This window comes from Danio aesculapii, chromosome 16 (assembly GCF_903798145.1).
Source record: "Danio aesculapii chromosome 16, fDanAes4.1, whole genome shotgun sequence".
NCBI classification, from domain to species: Eukaryota; Metazoa; Chordata; class Actinopteri; order Cypriniformes; family Danionidae; genus Danio; species Danio aesculapii.
In genome coordinates this window covers 36,382,059-36,402,308 of record NC_079450.1, presented here as the reverse complement: position 1 = coordinate 36,402,308, position 20,250 = coordinate 36,382,059, and the positions used below count along the sequence as shown (strand labels likewise).

General features: G+C 35.2%; 1 protein-coding gene across 1 annotated transcript in view; it reads left to right on the top strand.

Annotated features, from left to right (window-relative positions):
* ephb6 (eph receptor B6) overlaps positions 1-20,250 on the top strand; it is a 116,062-nt gene that overhangs the window by 15,318 nt on the left and 80,494 nt on the right. Inside the window, exon 2 of the mRNA XM_056475285.1 lies at positions 18,673-18,737. Coding sequence (XP_056331260.1) covers positions 18,673-18,737 — 65 coding nt within the window. The remainder of the gene's footprint in view (positions 1-18,672; positions 18,738-20,250) is intronic.

The following is a 20,250-nucleotide window of genomic DNA, read 5'->3' as shown; positions in this document are numbered from 1 at the left end:
TCATGTAGGAGGTCAAAGTCGAGATCGTGATCTTTTTTCGATGAATCGTGCAGCCCTAGTATATACATCAGTGCTCATGAATGTGCGCCCTATACTGACACTGAGTGGAAGAAACAATAATGAATAAAATCATTATTTTTGTTTCATGTTCACAAAAAAAAAATCTCATAGCTTTAAAATAAGGTTTTTTTTTTGGCCTCCAGGGTTCGGAACAGCAGGAGGTCAGTAATTGTTTTTCATTTAGTGTATTTCAACAACTTGGCCAAGTACATGATTCAACGATTCACAAGTGTCTTGTCATTTTAACTAGGTCATACTCAACAAATTAAAAACATTTTTAAAACTGAAATCTACTCTTAAACCTGTTTTTGCTAAAAGCCTCATGTGCAGGTCAGAAATCACAGCGGAAATCTTCTTATCTCTTTACCCTCTCCAGACTGTCACTGTGTGTCTCTGGCTGCGTGTCTCGCTTTCAGCGCTCCTGTGTCACAGCTTTTTAAACAAACATTGTCTCTCTCTCCCTCCCTCTCACATCAATAATGTAACTAAATGTATCTCTCTGTTTAAGCTCTGACAGGGCCCTTCTGTCACTTTCCTGTTTAATAATAAACACAAAAAGCGCGGGATGGAGAGACAGAGTGAAGGGGACAGCGTGTGTGCGGGACATGGGAATGAGAATGATATGCTACCGGAGTGCATTACTCTAGCACTTACTAACTTGGTTTGGCCCACGCAGCAATTTTTCGCTTCCATCAGTGTGCAAACAGCCCCATCTCTACATCACAATGGACCCACTGAGTGCAGTCCGGCACTTCATACATGTCCACGCTCAGGGTTACGGGTTACCTGAGAATCTATTTAGGAGTTTGGGTCATGCACTTTTAATTGCAGTTGGGGAACTCGGTACAAGTCACACAGGGGGAAAACTGGGTGAAACTCGGATTAGTAAAGACTAAAGTACAGCACTATAGAAAGACATTTTAAACTTAATATGTTTTGTTTAAAAGTGTGTGGTCCACTACGATATCATATTTTAAACTTTAGCTGATGTGTAATGTAGCTGTGTGAACATAAACAACATCTCTGAATGTACTGCGCTCAAAGATTAACGCAAAGGGAGACATTGGCTTTTACAGAGTTAGCTTAGCAAAGCCTACAGTAAATGAATTTGGGGACCACAAAAGATTAGGAGATCACAAACACTTCAGGTTACTCACATTCACCATGCGCACACACCCCCTGCAGCAAAGGGGCGTGGCCAGAGGCGCTGTAATGTTATAGCAGAGAAAGTGCCAAAAATGCTGCTCATTCAAATGCTGCTATTTCCACAGAGCTTCTTCTGTTTCTATATTTGAGATCCAAAGGATACGACACAAAGAGCGAAGTGCTTACAATTTAATTCTAATTATGTTCCAGAGGATTATAAAAATATTTAGCTCTAACATTTGACAAAGGACAGCTTCCAGAATCTCTCCCAGTTCAGTGCTGGATTCGGCTAAAAACCCCTCAAAGAAGGAGCAGGCATGTAAGCTGTGGATTGTGAGCTACAACCTGTTAGTATTTTTATTTGTTGAAATTGATCGATGACATGCATAGTGTCTAGAGTTAATGGTTTGTTGTAGCAAGGACGTAAACAAGTATGTAAACAACTGGAAAAGCTTTTTGGCACCGTTAACAATTTAGCTACAAATTCATATTTATTGATCAAACCCTTGTAAACACTCATAATCATCACCGGCGATGCAGTGTCTCTCTATACGACCACTTTCCCTGCGTTCTGCATCTTCAATAACGAACTTGCAATAGATGTATGAATGTTTCATGTTACTTACACATGCTTATTCTGAATATATGTGTAAGACACTTGTCAGATTTTATTTTAGAGATTAGGCGTGAGCTTCAGCTGTCCTTTTCATTTTCTGTCTGATTCAGGCTCAAACGGATACGGCTAACAGCTACTTTGACTGACAGTATTTACAGCAGAGGCACAGCATGCTATTAGAGGCATGACGCTTTTCCTGGTGACGTGGAGCCGATCCGCGAATTACAGCAATTATAGCTGTATATAATCAAAGAAAGATATTTGAACAAATTACGTGATTTTTACAAATATATTATGAGCACACATTGCTTTGCATCTTATAAACACAACCAAGCCTTAAAAATACACTCCAGACCACCTCTTGAATATATTTCATGAACATTCATTCATGGATTCCCAAGTGTTGAATTAATGGCTTAAAGGAACACTCCACTTTGTTTGGGAGTAGACTCATTTTACAGCTCCCCTAAAGCAAAAAGTTCCGCCGACAGACCTGGAGATTAACTGAATGGATTAAAAAATAATAAAACTCAATTGTTTAATTCTAAGGGAATTGTAAAATAAGCTTATGTTATAGATTGCTTGCCTTACTCACTGCAAAAAATGCCTGTCTCTCTTAGATGTTTTGTTTTGTTTCTAGCCTAAATATCTAAAAACTCTTCGAATCAACTCTTAAATCAAGAAGAATTTTCTAGACAAGCAAAAAAAAATTATGTCTTGTATTAAGAAATAATGTGCCTAAATTAAGTTTTTCGTTAAAACAAGCAAAATTATCTGCCAATGAAGCAAGCAAAATAAAAAAAGTTTTTCCTTTTGATTTAAGATTATTTTGCTTAACCCATTGGCAGATTATTTTGCTTGTTTTAATTAAAAATAAATTAATTGAAATATTATTTCTTAAAACAAGACCACATGTTTTGCTTGTCTAGAAAATACGTCTTGATTTAAGAATTTTTAGATATTTGGACATTTTTTAGATATAAGATTTTTTTACATTTAAAAAACATGGATAAGGAAAAGATGATCAAAAAGTTATATCCAAACACATCAAGTTATATCCGAACACACCAAGTTATATCCGAACACACCAAGTTATATCCAAACACGCGTCCTATTCTTATGCCCCATATAGTGTTGCATACGTCTTTAAACTGGACAGGTGGACACATCTAAACTTGATTTTATTAAAACAAATAAATAAGCAAAGTAAATATGCATATAATAAATAATAATATTAATATTATCAAATTTAATTAACAAAAGCAAACTGTCATAAATAAACTGAAAACAGTCCCCCCGAGATGAAGAAGGCATGGAGGCAGTGGTTTTTATATTCATGTATATAATATATATATATATATATATAAATTTTTATTTATTTTTTTTATAAAAATAAAAAGTGTTTCAGAGAGAACTGCCTGTTTAAAAAGCTTTGTAGTTATATTGATTCAAATCTTTTTGATTTTAAATAGTAGCACATTTCTTCTAATTGCATATAGATAGATAGATAGATAGATAGATAGATAGATAGATAGATAGATAGATAGATAGATAGATAGATAGATAGATAGATAGATAGATAGATAGATAGATAGATAGATAGATAGATAGATAGATAGATAGATGGATGGATGGATGGATGGATGGATGGATGGATGGATGGATAGACGGATAGATAGATAGATAGATAGATAGATGGATGGATGGATGGATGGATGGATGGATGGATGGATGGATGGATGGATGGATGGATAGATAGATAGATAGATAGATACTATTTCCTTGCATTATCTGAATTCAGGGATCCTATCACTCTAAAACTGACTGGACAGATTGTGCATTCTGGCTTACAGTGAAAACAAACTGACTGTATCACATTTACATCTGATACAATCTAAGTTCTGATCCTTTGGTGCAGCAATCATGAAACAGCACATTTTAAACATACTGACAACACAAACTAAACTAATACTACTACAGGGTTTGAGGGTGAAACAGGCACTGAAGATCATAAACTAGTGTTATGCAAGTTTGATACAAACCTTACCAAACTGTAGGAACGACTGTCGATTTGCTTCAGGCAGTTTAAAATCAGTTCTTTCTTCTGAGAGACAATAATTGCACTTTGATCTTTGAAACTCTGCAGACCTTCTAAATTGCCAAAGGTTTCACTTAACACTACATGAAAGGTACCATCTGAAAAAGCATAACAGGCACACTTTAAAAACTGCTTTACACAGCATTTTTCAAATTGGATTGCAATTATTTCTTGCAGGTTTTATGTTGCTTGTTGTGTCCTCTTAAACCCATACCAGTATGCAGTTTTCCTGTTTCCATATAAATGAACTGTAACCTAAATTGCTGATGTAAAACAGCTCAAGTTCATTCATATTCATTTGTCAGCTACCCCTCTGAGAATGAAGGCTGTCAGGGAAGAGGATTGACAAGACTCACTGAACGGTGAAGTGCGTTGTCAGTTCCTGTGAACAGACATTTTAGGTCTTCTGTGGTATAGCCTACTTGCACATACAAATATTTTGTCCCAGACCCTGTGAATTTCTGAAAAAGTCCTGACCCAGAATCAGTCCCCTGCTCATTCCGTGCTAACAGATGGAAGGTCATATGGAAATGACAATTTGGAAATTCTGCAGACAAACATATAAATGCAGCACTTTGTTTTTGCTCTCATTTTTCATGAGACTCAAAGATCTATTTCTAGATCTATTTCTCTCGAGTTTTGTTCAGGCATTTGTTTAGTGAACACTTCAGTTTCAATTTATTTAAAGGATAACATCTTCAGATGCAACATCTCATTTTCAAGGAGTCTCATAATGACATGACAAAAGGCAAATGTAAAGCAAAAAATAAAATGTACAATTACAAACACAGAAGCTCTTCCAAACCCCAAAACCCCAACCATTTCCATTAAAATGAAAGCATATAACATGAAAGCATGGATCCATCCTGCCTTGTATCAATGGTTCAGGCTGGTGGTTATGTAATGGTGTGGGGGTAACCAGTACCTTGTTGAATCTATGTCACAAAGGATTAAGGCAGTTCTGAAGGCAAAAGGGGGTCCAAACCGGTACTATTAAGGTGTACCTAATAAAGTGGCCGGTGAGTGTATAAATAAAGCTATCCATACATATACACATATTTTGATATACATGTGTATATAAACACAAACATAAAAGCATAAAAATGTATAAAATATAAATAAATAAAGAGTAAATCATATTGGTCAATCTCCAGCGAAACATTTACACTGACAGCTCAATTGTAAGTAAGACACAGAGAGTTGACTTGAAAGAATAAAAAAGAGGAAATAGATCTAAAGGTTCTTGAAACTTCTCATTTCAGCATCTGTAGTAGCCAAAACAGGATCTTCAATGTCCACATTTTGGAATGCATCTTATTTGTAGATTATATGCAAAGTTTAACTGATGTACACACAATAGAAACAATAACATCTGTGGCTTTAGCAAATATTCATTAAGAACTACATATTAATTGCATTTAATTAAAAAGACTTACATTTAATTAACAAGACACAAACATTGAAAAATCAAATGCAAAATGACATTTTGCATTTGATTTTTCAATATTTGTGCCCAACTGCAAGATTTCCCAGAAAAAAATAAAGCACCACTTATTTTTCTCAACTATATTTTTTGTTTCAAATCTGGTTTATATATTTTATTATAGATTTGATTATTTTTTTCAAACTTAGCAAGTTTAGAATAGGTTATGCAGATGCACTCCCCTACAATGAGTCACGGGACAATGAGTGGAGGTCACTTGGTAATTTTCAAAAATCTCATTCATTTTAATAAACTAGTTACATTAAAAAAAACAACATGCAAACAAAAAGCCATCAGCCTTTCCATTATTTTGCAACCTCTGCACTCTCAGAAAAAATGGTACAATGCTGTACCAAAGAAACAAACCCTTGTCACTGGGACAGTATCTTTTTATGGAAAAGAGATGTACCTTAAGACAAAGAAATTAATTTGTGCCATTGCAGTTTGCACCTTTAAGGACATGATTTGTACCATAGGAAACCGAAATGTACGTGCATAGTGGAAAGCAAACGCCATAAGGGTACGATATCAATAATGAAAATGTAATTATCAGAAAATGCTTACCAAGTGTTTATTAAAAACGCCTTAAATGTTTAGTTTACAATTCCTATAGCTTTATGTTTTACCAGTTGTTTTGTATTATAGAGCTTAATAAATAATGTTTATGAGTTTCTTTAAACATGCTTTTAAATGATGATTCATGTTTTAATATGGAAATTATTCATAAAATAAATGTGCCTTTACAGTAGAATTTATTTTCATAGATGTTGTAATAAAGTAGTTGTCCATCACTTGTGTACCTTTTATGAGAACAATTGTGTACCTTCATTTCAACTGTACCATAAAAGGTACAGAACAGTATCATAAGAGGTCTTTTCTGTACTATATAAGGTACAACTTTTACTTAAGGAACAATATTTGTGCCAACCGTGTACCATTTTTTCTGAGAGTGTGGGGTGATTACGTTATATTAAAGACACAGCAAATTGATTTAATGGCATCAGGTTAAACTTTCAGACACCTTTACAGCACTCACATACATCAAAAACAAAAACCAGCCACAACTGAACATGTAGGATGGTCTCCTAGTGGCGTTCTTCAAAATTAAGTGATGAATAGACTTGGGCCGATTGGTATATGTACGCCATTGTGTGCAAGGTTTATATGTTTATGATTACCGCAGAGGACATTGGTGGGTCGTGAGTCACTGGCTATGTTATTTTGGGGGTCGCAGGCTAAAAAGTTTAGGAACTCCTGCCTTAATATATCCTGGATTGATGAATAATCTTAGATTGATTTTCCCAGAATTCCCTGCGTGACACTTCATTTTTATGTATTTTTGTTGACATTACGGTCACACTTTATTTTGATGGCCTGTTTGTTGAATTAAGTTACATTGCATCTACATGCCAACTAATTCTCATTAGATTATAAGTAGACTTTTAAGTTGGGGTTAGGGTTAGTGTAAGTTGACATGTACTCTCAAAGTTTTTTATAGTCAGTTAAATGTCTGTTGAAGGAGCAGTATCAACAGATATTAAGCAGACATTCTACTAATACTCTAATGGACCATCAAAATAAAGTGTTACCGACATTACTATAGTTCTTTTTAGTTTTTTCCCCATCAGTTATGTACATTAAAGTTTTATGTTAATAAAATCTAATGTTGATAAATAATGTTTATTCCATTACTTTAATTTTCTGTCTTTAACCACAATGGTGTTTTATAGCTATGTGAATGACATTAAGCGTCTTTTATATCTTTGTATGCTTCTCTGATTGTAGGAAAAGTTGTTTGATATGTTTTTAGGGTTTACCAACTAGTAATGCCAGTTTTTTTTTACCGTAAGTTTAACAGCTTTTGTTCTGAAATATTAATGGATTTTGATGGTTGTTTTTGGAATCATTGATGCCAATGAAAAATTTATTTGACTTCATTCAATTTAGTTCATCTTTATTTCCATATCACTTTTTTACCATGTAGATTGCGTCAAACCAGCTTAACATAGAAAAGGAATAGAGAATAAAAAACCCATAACAATTTTTCAACTTAAAATGGAACATATAGGATAATTTGAGTCATAATGATTCATCCTCATATATAATTAGGTCAAAAGGACAAGCTCCCCAGGGAGAGAGTGATTATACACTCTCTCTCGATCTCTTTCTCTCTGTTTGTGTGTGCATTTGAAAGTGTGTCAAAGAAAAAAATATACTTGCATTTAAAAAATTATTGTTTAGGGTCAAAGTTTAATGATGAATTTATATGTCAGTGTGCTTGTCTTTTGTGTGCGGGGAGTTTTGAAATGATTTGCGTCAGCATACACATTAGCTCTTGTGTCCAATGTTCATGTGTTTGTTTAAAGTGCTGGTTTAGCTTCAGGACACAGATCTATAATGGGCATAAAGTGGTGACTCAACACAGTCAGAATTGCTTATTGTATAAATATCAAATATGTAATACAATATGGTGAAAATAGGGTGTTTTTCCATACATTTATGCTTTCAAATTGTATTATGGGATCCTTTTGAGAAAATTTTTTGACATGTGGCTTTTATTGGCATTGAATTTTCTGGATTGGCTATATAAATTACAATAAATAAAAAGAAAATTTAATGAGCTAACGGATGTACAGTATTTGATAGTGGTGAAGTATTCACATAAATGTTCTTGTGGATATCATTTAACTTGACACTAATTAACTGACTAATTGTAAACAGCAAACTTAGTTGAAGTAATTACATTTTTCTGCAGCACTTCTTTCATGGGTTTGAGGATGCAAGAAAAGCCTGTAAGCAACGTACTGACTGCTGCTTTATAGAGTGACTACAACCATAAACATGCTGAATAACATGAATTTCACCTGCTTTTAAGATTGCGTTCAGGAATAGAGTGGAATATATAACATACTTATTCAAAAAGTTAGAAAAGTGACAAGTGGCCGTTTTTATTAAAGGATCATTTGCTTTGATTTATTCAGAAACAACATTTTTGGTTTACTCTACTTGACAAAAGTCTTGTTGCCTGTATTAGGAACAATAACTTGACTTCTAGTTGATCATTCGGTATCAGAAGTGGCTTATATGAAAGGCAAAGGCCTCTAGATTATGCTTATTTTACCAAATAAAATATGATCATGCCTTGATTTTTAATTATTTCATTAGGACAGTAAGGTCTGACTTTGCTTAGACAAACGTCTTGTCACCTAACAGAAATAATGTACAGTATAGAATATAAAGTCATGGTGCAGTGGAAAAATAATTAATATTGTGTATGACTCCCATGAGCTTGGAGGACTGCATTTATACATCTCCGCAATGACTCAAATAACTTATTAATAAAGTCATGTGTCAATGACAAAGAAAGTGTTCTTGCAGGACTCCCAGAGTTCTTCAAGATTCTTTGGATTCATCTTCAATGCCTCCTCCTTCATCTTACCCTAGACATGCTCAATATTGTTCATGTCTGGTGACTGGACAGGCCAATCCTGGAGCACCTTCACCTTCTTTGCTTTCAGGAACTTTGATATGGAGGCTGAAGTATGAGGAACGCTATCCTGCTGAAGAATTTGCCCTGTCTTGTGGTTTGTAATGTAATGGGCAGCACAAATGTCTTGATGCCTCAGGCTGTTGATGTTGCCGTCCACTCTGCAGATCTCTTGCATGCCCCCATACTGAATGTAACCCTAAACCATGATTTTTCCTTCACCAAACTTGACTGATTTCTTTGAGAATCTTGGGTCCATGTGATAATACAATAGGTCTTCTGCAGTATTTGTGATGATTGGGATGCAGTTCAACAGATGATTAATCTGAGAAATCTACCTTCTGCCACTTTTCCAAATGATCAACTAGAAGTCAAGTTATTATATTTGTTGCTCTTACGACAGGGATCGATGACAAGACTTTTGTCAGTTAGTGTCTATTGTACATACTACAAATTACTAAACAGTTATTAGGTAATCACTCAATCAGTGTTTCAACCAGATCATTTTAGTGTTGCCTTATAGAGCCTGAGTGCAACGCATCACAATTTGAAGGCCACGCCCACTGAGATGAACTCACTTTAACATTCATTGCTAACCTTTTTAAAAAAAAAAAAAAAAAAAACTAAAACAATGATGGAACAAATTGTCAAAAATAAGACTGAATAGCTTTATTCTATGAAAATAACAGACTGGATATACTTTATCCCATTTATTACACAGCTACTTGCCACAAAACATATATCTTTAAGATTTACTTAATTCTTTAATTAAATGCAAAGCTGACAGAAATGAAAATGGCTGAGTGGAGCTAACACTAACCTACATATTGTTCAGTCACAAGATAGCACCAAACAGCAGCAGAGATAGACAAGCATATATATGGATGTGAATGCCCTGTATTTACTCATGGTCGAGATGATTCGAAGTACCTGAATAAACCTGCGTTGTTAGTTTGAGCAGTTGTTATCTGTGAATGTCACGAATGACCAATCAAAATCAGGTATTTCAGACAGTAGTAAAGTAATATAATATTCAGGGGTCGCCACAGCGCAATGACCTGCCAATTTATCCAGCATACAGCAGATGCCCTTCCAGCTGCAACCCAGTATTGGGAAACATCCATACACGCTCATTCACACACATACACTATGGCCAATATAGTTTATTCAATTCGACTGTAATGCATGTGTTTGGACTCTGAAGGAAACCCACGCAAACATAGGGAGAACATGCGAACTTCACACATAAATGCCAACTGACCCAGCTGGGACTTGAACTAGTGACCTTCTTGCTGTTAGGAGGCAGTGCTTACCACCGAGCCACTGTGTCTCCCTGTAATATAATATATAAAACTGAAATTTTGACTTTTCAGTAACAAATATTAACTGCACATATAGTTGTACTGAGTGTCAGTAAACCATGATTCACCCATCCTTCCTGCTGATGCTTCACATCTATTGCCTATATCCACATTTGTCACCTTAAAGGGTGGATTTACGGTTCGGCAGTTTATAAAAGCATAGTTCTGGGATTTTTTTGCTTGTTTGCTGTGCACCATGTCACACAGCAGCTTTTGGGCAATGTCCTGTTTTTGTGTTACAAGTTAGAAATGACAGGGACTCAGCCTCCCGCAATAGAAAGTCAATGGAGCAGGCTGGATTGTTTTTCCCCTCAGTGTGGACGTGGCCTAAATGCACTCTGTCTCTATTTATCGTACAGTCTGTTTAAAAAATATTTTAAAACCAATATTTTATGTCAAACTACATCCATATTTAACAATATCCATATTTCATTTTTTAATTTACATATTATATTTATCACCTTTACCTTTACAAAAATCATTTGTATAGTCTGTTATCATGAAACCATTTCTGATGACTGTGTTTAATACTAAACATACGCTATGCCTTTTAGCCACACGGTTCCAGTACTTATGTTTAGTATTAAGAAACGCATAATCATTTAAAAGCACAACGTTGCCAAACACGCAGTTATAAAAGTGTCCTCGTTTCACGTTCACTATCTACTAAAAGCAAAGAAAAAACTAAAAAACTAAAGCTCTCCCAAATCCCAGTCCAACACGCCAAAGGCAACGCTGTCTTCAGGAGGAGCAGAAGCGATGGATAAGAACCAAACACAGAGAGACAGACAGGACGGGAATGATAGATTGGCGGACAGATTTGCGGGGTCCCCATCTGTGAACGTAATCTAAAAAAATCTGTTTACGCACAAGCGCAATAGAGATGGAGGCCTGGATTTAGTGTAAGCCACAGAATAATATCAGTTTCGTGGTTTTAAGGGCAAATAGCGGAATGAGGGGGGAGGCTGAATTAAAAACACTCTTATCCTTAGTATTTGTGCCAGCTGTGTGTTTGTGTGAGCCTTCTGTGGCAGTGTTTTATATGACTGTGCTTGTTTGGTGTTTGCTCAGTTTGGTTTGTTGGCTTTAAGAGACTTTAGGTTCTTTACGTGAGGGTTTGGCCCATTTCACGCTGCCCCAGAGGAGTCTGAGCTCCGTTGCTCCTCATCTGGAAAAATAGGTGCTATTAAATAAACATGAAGGAGAAATAATTCATTTGTAAACAGTGTGATGGATTTCCTTCCTTCTTTTATTTATTGTTTTAGTCTGTCTGTTGGTGACGAACAGTTCATTAGATGAATGTCAGTGGAAGCCATGATATGATGGGAAAGGACAGCTTAGCGGCCCATTCTGGTCATATCAGCCTTTATTGTTTTGTGGATTTTGACGTAAGTTATGCCCATGGCACATTTTTCATGTTGGATGTTGACAGATGCTTTCCAGTGTCGTGCTCATTTTAGCAACGCATTCCTGATGACAGTCTTGTATTTCTTTGTTGATGCTCAGTGGAGTGCTGAAATGTTTGTTAATATTTATATACTCTATACTCTGGCAAAAAAAACCCAATGATGATCATATGTAGCGTAGCATGAGCTGAAGAAATCTTGTGCTTCAGTAAGGATTTTTCAGCACAATCTTAAAACAATTAGATATTTTTTCCATTTAGTGGCTAATTTGTATGAATTTGAACTCTCATTTGTTTGTTTCTTTTAGTACTGCACATTTTGCTCATCCCCAGTGGGGTAGGGCTTTGGGGCACACCTCTTTTAAAAATCATACATTTTCTTATGTATAAAATCACTTGTACCACTTTTCTGCCAGTTCTTTGTGGGATTGGGCTGGGGTTTTTACACTTTAGCAAAGTTAGTTAGTTAAACCCAAAATGAAAATATTCATATTTCACTGTAAAAAATGATTCTGCATGTTATTTTTTTTCAATATGATTTTGTAAGTTGAAACAACAAAGTTGTTAATTCATCTTAACCTGGTAAGTTTTCGCTATCTCATCTAGTCTGTAATAGCTAAACTTAAACCTAATCAACTAAACTTAAAAACATATGCTGAACCAGCATCCTTTAAGTTGTGCCCCATACTTCCAATCCAGTAGGTGGCAGAATATGCACGATTAAGTCAGTTTGCCAACTGCCAGTCGAACATTAGAAGAAGCCAGACAGATGGCACATTTTTCACCAGATTTCAAAAAATTGTTTAATAATCACATTTGGTAAGTAATATTTCTTCAAATGTGTGTTATAACTTGTAAAATGACATATATGAACTGATTATCAATGAATTGTTCCCAGTATAAATGTGTCTAGAGCAGATTAGACCTTTGCTAATACATTTTGAGTTTGGCCACATTTATAAAGTTAGTAAAGTTTGTTTTAGGTTTGAATTTGCAACATCTCAATATGTGTATAAAATAGTACTTTTCTTGTTGGATCTGCAATTTATATACAATAGAACATATTTTAGAAAAATATTAACAGTAATTCACTAAATATACTTTTCTCATTCAAAAAAGTTATTCCCAGAGAGCAGATTATTAAATTGGGTGTAAAGACATTTAATAAAATGTGTAATGTATTTCATTATCTGTTCTGTTTCTAATTGAGAAAATCTGCTAGATTTAAGTTCAGTAAACTTGAAAATGTAAGTTAATGTATTTAAACTAAACTTGGCAAGTTCTGTTAACTTGATAATGTAACTTTGCCTATAAAAACTAAATTTTGCAAGTCCAGGTTATTTGAAATAAGTAGTTGGGTCAATTATTTAACTTGGTCAACTAAACATTTTAAGTTGAGAAAACTTAGAGAATTTAGTCAATACAACTTAACTGAGTCGATGCAACAAGGTGACTTAACTAAGTTGAGTGAACACATAATTTTTGACAGTGTTGGGGTGTAAATAAAATAAAATCCAAAACAAAACAACAAAAAATGGTTATTTAGTACTTAAGTATCAAATTAAACAATGACATAGGAGATTGTTGTTGCATATTGAAACATTATTGACTGATCAGCCTAAATTACAGGTTCGTCCAATGAAGTGATCTCATGAAGTGTCTCTTCAGAAAGACTACACCACTCTCATCATATGGGTTTATTTATTTTTAAGGCCCAATCCCAATTCTACCCCTTAGCCTATCCCTTAACCCCTACCCCTCTTTTTGCTCGTTTACGTGAAGGGATAGGGGTGTCCCAATTCTCTTTAACTTGAAGGGCTAAGGGGAAGGGCTAGATACCCCTTGAAACTGAGATTTTTCAGGACCACACCTGAAACCAAGGGGTGAGAAAACTTCCCACAATAAACCATCTACAACGGCAGCATTGAAAGTCGAAATGCGAAAGACAGGAGATGCCCAAATTTAAAATTTTTTTTTGTCATTATTACCAATTTTTTCCAATAAACAAACATTTGTTTTAATACATTCGTAACAAACTTTGTGTTTTACCATAATGCTTTTAAAGAAAAACGCTAAAATAAAAAACGCAAAATTTCGCTATCTATAATCCACAATAATAACTCCTGTATAGCAGTCCCACAACATTCTGACACTCCTTGTCAGAAAGGTCTTGTGGCTGGGAATGAGCTTTTTACAGTGTCTGCTATAATGTCAGTGTTGTTTTTGTGTGTTATGGTGTAAATGTACAGTACAGTAACAATCTTATTGCCACATTATATCATTATGATAACATGAATTATGCCTTTAGAGATTTCCTGAAGATAAATACCAAAAAAAAACACAACTGAAATAACTACAGCAGTCCTGATCGTTGATCTCATGTGAAGCAAGAGATCGCGATGAGATATGATGACGTTTGCAGGTGTTGCAGTGCTGTCCCATTTTTTAGGGGTACATTTTGAAGCCCTTCCTCTCCACACTCTGATTTAAGGGCCATGGGGATGGGGTAGGAGTAAAAATGGAATTGGGATTGGCCATAAGTGTTTTATAAAGGTGCCATAAAATGAACATCTGGACATGCCTAGGCACAGCTGAATAAAGAGTTAAATATGGAATTGGCATATCCTGAGCATCAAACAACTATTTCCTCATTCTCATCTTAATCCTGTGAAGAATCAAGTGGAAAAACTGGCCAATCAGAACAAAACACGTACTGTTATATTGTTACTACTGTGATATTAATGTTTCATTAACATGCCTACTGTGTTTCCCATTGAGATCAAAATGATAATATTTTGTGTATTTTGATGTGTTTTAAGCGTACTGTGTATTTTATGTTGGACTGTTATTTTGAAAATGGGAAAAGCTTTGAGGTAGTGCGAAGGCTGGGACACACCAAAGCTGATGCTTGGCCGTTATGCTTTGTCGGTCAGTGTTGGTCTGGCTTGTTGGTTTGGTGTGTCCCAGCCTTCACACTTCCTCAAAGCTTTGCCCGTTTTCAAAATAACAGTCCTACATACTGTACATAGTATGTTAAAAAGAAAAAAAGGGAAATATTTTCGTTTCAATCCCACTTGGAAACACAGTAGCCAAAATAATAGTTAATTAGAATAATTATAGTTATTCGCCTCTAGTCAGGTTAACTTTGGAGCTCGTTGACCCAATTCAGTTTGTAGAGTCAGTATTGGGCTGCCGGTTGAAGAAAGTGCTCTAAATGTATATCAAATGTGATGTAGTGAAGTGACGTAGAAAACAAGTCAAGAAGAAACATGAAGTGGCTAGATGTAATTTTGATACATTTCTCAAATATTTGCAAACGACATGAATTATTAGATTATCAGACATATTTGCTGGAGCAAATTTCTCCATGGTGGTTGACAATTACTGTGAATGCTGCTTTGTTTAACCTTTGGACGCACAACTCAGAAATTTAGGTTTCCTATTGTAAACGAGAAAATAGATACTGCCATCTGCAGGTGCGGAAAGACACACACTCCTATGCAGGTACACAACACACTCTCGTTTCAGTCAGCTGCCGTCCACTTGGTGTGTTCACAGGCAGCTTTTTGGTCCAGACAAGACCATTTTTGTGGAGTAGAATTATAATTTAGCCTAAAGTTCATTCTCAACACAACTCAGGCACTGACATGAGCTCTTTGAGCATCAGAGCAGAGCTCATTAATATTCACAACCCTTCCAAATATGGTCAAAATAAAACTATATCATTCATTTTGCTTTGGCTTAGTTCCTGATTTGTGAGGGGTCATACAGTTTCTCATTCACACAAACGCGCACACACACACACACACACACACACACACACACACTATGGCCAATTTAGTTAGCCTGTGTCACCCTAACCATATCATATTAGAGTAATATCATTTCCTAGAGTTGGAAATGGAACTGTTCTGAAGAATGTTTCACATACCCAATCCACATACCTTCAACGTTGAAGCATCAGTTTTGTTTGTTTTTGCCTTATGAGTTTGGTTGAAAATAACATGAGGATAAGTTATTAATTACAGAATTTTTTTTCTAGAGTGAACTAACCCTTTAACCATGAATTATTTATATCTCAAGTAATGTTTCACATCTTATTTTGAAGTGCCGGTAATTTTGCAACATATACAAGCAGCAGTAAGCAAAACAATAGTACAGACATCAGCCGCAAAAGCCAGTTTTAGAAATAAGGACATTATTACTCATTTTTAATGCCTAGTTACTTTTCGCCTACACTGTAAAACCCAACAGTCAACTTTATCAAGTGAAATGAGTTGCGTTAACTCAAAATTTACTGAAATTCTACTCATTTGAAAAGAGTTTTGAACTCAGTGTTGAAGGTAATGTGTTAATTAAATACCTCATTACTTCAACTTAAATAGAGTAAGTTCACAGTACTCGTATAGATTAGTTTTTTTAACTCAAATGGTTTGTTGCAATCGGTTTCCTCAAACGGTTTGAGTTGTCTTTTTGACATTTATAAAAGTGCCGCGATTTACTGTGCTCAAATTGCTTCATTTACTCAAATGGTTTAGATTTAAAGTACTCATTAACATTAGTTTTTAAACTTGTTGCAATCTGTTTCCTCAAATGTTTCGAGTTACTTTAACTTTTGGGTTTTACAGTGTACCCTGTATATTTGCTTACTACACAGTGTGTAATAAACCAAAATGTCAGGCATGTTTTGCCTTGTTTGAGTGTATTTATTTGCTGTTATGGTTTCAAAGTATGATGTCATTTTTTTCACATGTTGACTCATAGTTGAATTTTCTCACACCTGTTTGTTATATATTCAGTGCTTCCCACACATAGAGTCTACTTGGGCGGGCCGCACAGGTATTTTAACAGACACTGAAGTATATTTGGTGACACTTTTTTATTATTATTATCATCCTTTTACAGTTTTTTTGTAACTGCACAAGATCCGTGATCGATCAACCAATGAAAATCTTCTCTCACCCACATATTTTGTACCGCTTTATCTGTGTGCGCAAGAACTGTCAACACTCCCACAGTCTCACGTGTTCTGCATTGACCCACAGAGACGCGCCTTTTTTAGGACTTAACAGTGCGTCTGGCTGGGGTTAGTAAATCTCCTAAAATGTCTGGGATTCGTCTTTCTGCTTTCTAAAGCTGTTGTTTTATTGTATGCGTTTTTGCATTAGATTTTTATTTAAGCCTAGTTTTTTTCTTAGCTTCGCAGCTGAAAGCGTGCACACAACCACAAGAGCGAGCAAGAGAAACATTAAATAATACATCCTTTAATCTAAAGGACTCAGAAAAACTGTAATATACTCGGAGAGGACGAAATCCCATCTAAACTGACTGCAAAATATTTGTACAGATGGTGCATGTAGAAATGGTTAATCAGATATAACCAGAGATATTGTCTGTTTTTGTTTCCTTTTTCTGTCATTTATTTCTCTTTTGCTGGATATTTTATTAATTGGATGACGTTAACACAGTTAAAGTCTGAATTATTAAACCCCCTGTATTATTAGCCCCGTTGTAAACATTTTTCCCCAAGTTCTGTTTAACGAAGAGAAGATTTTTAGCACATTTCTAAACAACAGTTTTAATAACTCATCTCTAATAACTTATTTTATTTTATCTTTGCCATGATGACAGTAAATAATATTTGACTAGATATTTTCCAAGACTTTTCTATACAGCTTAAGGTGACATTTAAAGGCTTAACTAGGTTAATTAGGCAGGTTAGGGTAATTAGGCAAGTTATTGTATAATGATGGTTTGTTCTGTAGACTATCGAAATAAAAAAATAGCTTAAAGGGGCTAATAATTTTGAGCTTAAATTAGTTTAAAAAAAATTTAAAACTGCTTTTATTCTAGACGAAATAAAACTTTTTTCAGCAGAAAAAATATTATCAGACTTACTGTGAAAATTTCCTTGCTCTAAACATCATTTGGGAAATATTTAAAAAAAGAAAAAAAATTAAAAGGAGGCCAATAATTCTGACTTCAACTGTATATTACACATTTTATACACGTACTAAAATGCTTTGGCAATACTGTACAAAATTTTATTTAAATAAAGTAACCTGAGCTTAAACAAAGCTTTTACCGGTGGGTTCACATGGCTCCTGAATAGCAGACAAGTAAGAGAAACTGCTTCAACAGCCTTAGGAAATAAAAAAAAACAGTAACCCATTGAAGAGAACAAGTGTATAACAGTGTCATAATAAATGAAAATATTGTTAAAAATCACATTATTTTGTTTGTCATATGTAGTTAACCATTTATGTACTATGGGTGAAAGGTGTGTTTCAAATCCGGCTACCACTGCAAGTATATTTCAAACCCGTGGCAAGCACTGATATTATTTATAAACGATTACTCTGTTTTGGTTTAGTTTATTTAGTTTTAAACTCCAAATAGATCTTCTCTCTCAACTTATCTGTGCTTCCTTAACAATATTGCTTATATTTGCTTTCACTTGATAATTTGTTGATTACCAATAAGGAAATCAGAATAAGGTCATCATAGGTATTGTTGAAATATGTAAATAAGAGCGAACAGTTTGTAAACATGCACAATGTGAAAGTTTGAAACCTGTAGCGAGTTACATAATCTGCTAAGACTAGTCTTACAAGTTAGTCAAGATTTTTCTTTTCATTTAAGACTGTTAGTTATTCATAGTTCTTAGCGTACAGATGTTGAAAGTCACCAAGTCTATTCTGACTTTTAATGTAGCCTCGCAGTGTTTGTGATAAATGATTCATGTGTGCACGAGACATCGACTCCCTCTTTTCTGGTGATGTGTTTCTTCCCTCCAGCAGGCTGTCGCTCACATGAGATCACAGCAATTAGCAAAGCAGAATGATTCAATGATTCAATCAGGACCTGATGAATAATTTAATGCTGTTTTACCCGGAGAGGATTTAACAATCAGAATTTCTAGTTTATGTTGACTTAGTCTAAATAAGATAATGATGGAAGTAATTATTCCTTTAAACGACTAATAAACTGTCACTTTCTGCTTCTCTGTCTCACAGTTATGCTGCTGGACACTACAGAGTCCACCGCTGAACTCGGCTGGACAACATATCCTGACACAGGGGTAAGATTCACACAGCAGATCAGAAATGCAATGTGATTTAATGCTGATTTAAATGTTTGAAAAGGTTTTAGTGTTTTTACTTATTCGAATACAGACGGCTGCCATTTTAAAAGCGAAATCGAGGCTGCCGTGGGAAGAAACCCGGAAGTATCGCCTGAAGTCACACAGAAACGTTGTGTACCTGGCTGTATATCTTATCAGTGAAGAGAAAGTGACACAAATGTATCATTTCACCGCCTTTCGAGTGACCCGAAGGTCCGTTCTGAATGGATAGTGAAAATCAAATATATATCGGACCTCATTTTCAGCGAAGTTAAGAGAAATGACACTAGTTGGCTAATGTTTTCTTAACCAAACACACGTTTTAGATGCCATTTATCAAACTCAAGTTAATGAACTGATTCTTTCACTATATTAGACCTGTCATGATACTGAATTTCGGTGCTGAAATAAAAAATGTCTATTACCCGCTAACATTTAAGCGCTGTTGAGCACGTTCTTAAACACCGCTGCTTTGCCATAGTATTCAACAGAAATAACTTTGATTGGCTGTGCAGTTCATCACTTCACTGCTGCTTACTGAGTGCAAACACAGACAAGAGATCCACTGATGACTCGACTGATCTTCGTGGCTTTAAAATGCTCCAGTGTCCATGTATATGTGTTTGCACTTGGTAAAAAGCGGTGAACTGATGACCTTCACGGCCAATCACAGTCATTTCTGTTGAACACTGGCGAATACTATGGCAAATCAGCGGTTTTTAAGCATGCGCTCAGCGGTGCTTAAATGTTAGCGGGAAATGGATGTTTTTAAAATTTCAGTACCGGGACAACACTATTACAGACAACACGAGGGTGTGCTATAGAGGACTGCATTGTTTTATCGCTCACCAGGTTACATAAGTTGAAGCAGGGAAGCGTCCCAACGGTGTTTACCTGGTGCCCTGGGAAAGCCTAGGAGGACACTTAAGCTTTATTACTCTTAAAGAGATTGTGATTTTGTTTGACATCTAATATGCTTTTAAATGTTTAAATTAAACTGAACTGAATGATATTAAAGTGATGTTTACACCATTTTTGCATTTTGGAATCAACAGCTGGAAGTTTGTAGTCCACAGCGTGTTGTTTCAATGTTTACAGTGCTGATCCTATACTTCCAGGTTTCTTCCCACCGCAGCCCTGCTTTCGTTTTTTAAATGGCGGCCGCGTGGAAAAAAGAGTATTGAGGAAACATTTCCTTCAATTGTGTTAACGTTTTGGGAGTGTAACTTTTAAATGTTTCCATCCATTTGCTACAGGTTTTTTTCTAAAAAAATCACATTAAATGAACATTATAAGATTGTTTCTCAAAATGTTCAGAACATCATAAAATATAATGATATTTGCTTATAGCTTAGAGAAAACCTTGCCAGAATGTTAGCTAATATTCTTTATTAATTTGTTAAACTTCACATATTTACTGCAAATTCAAACACACTGTAAAAAATGCTGGGTTCCACACAAATCATTGATG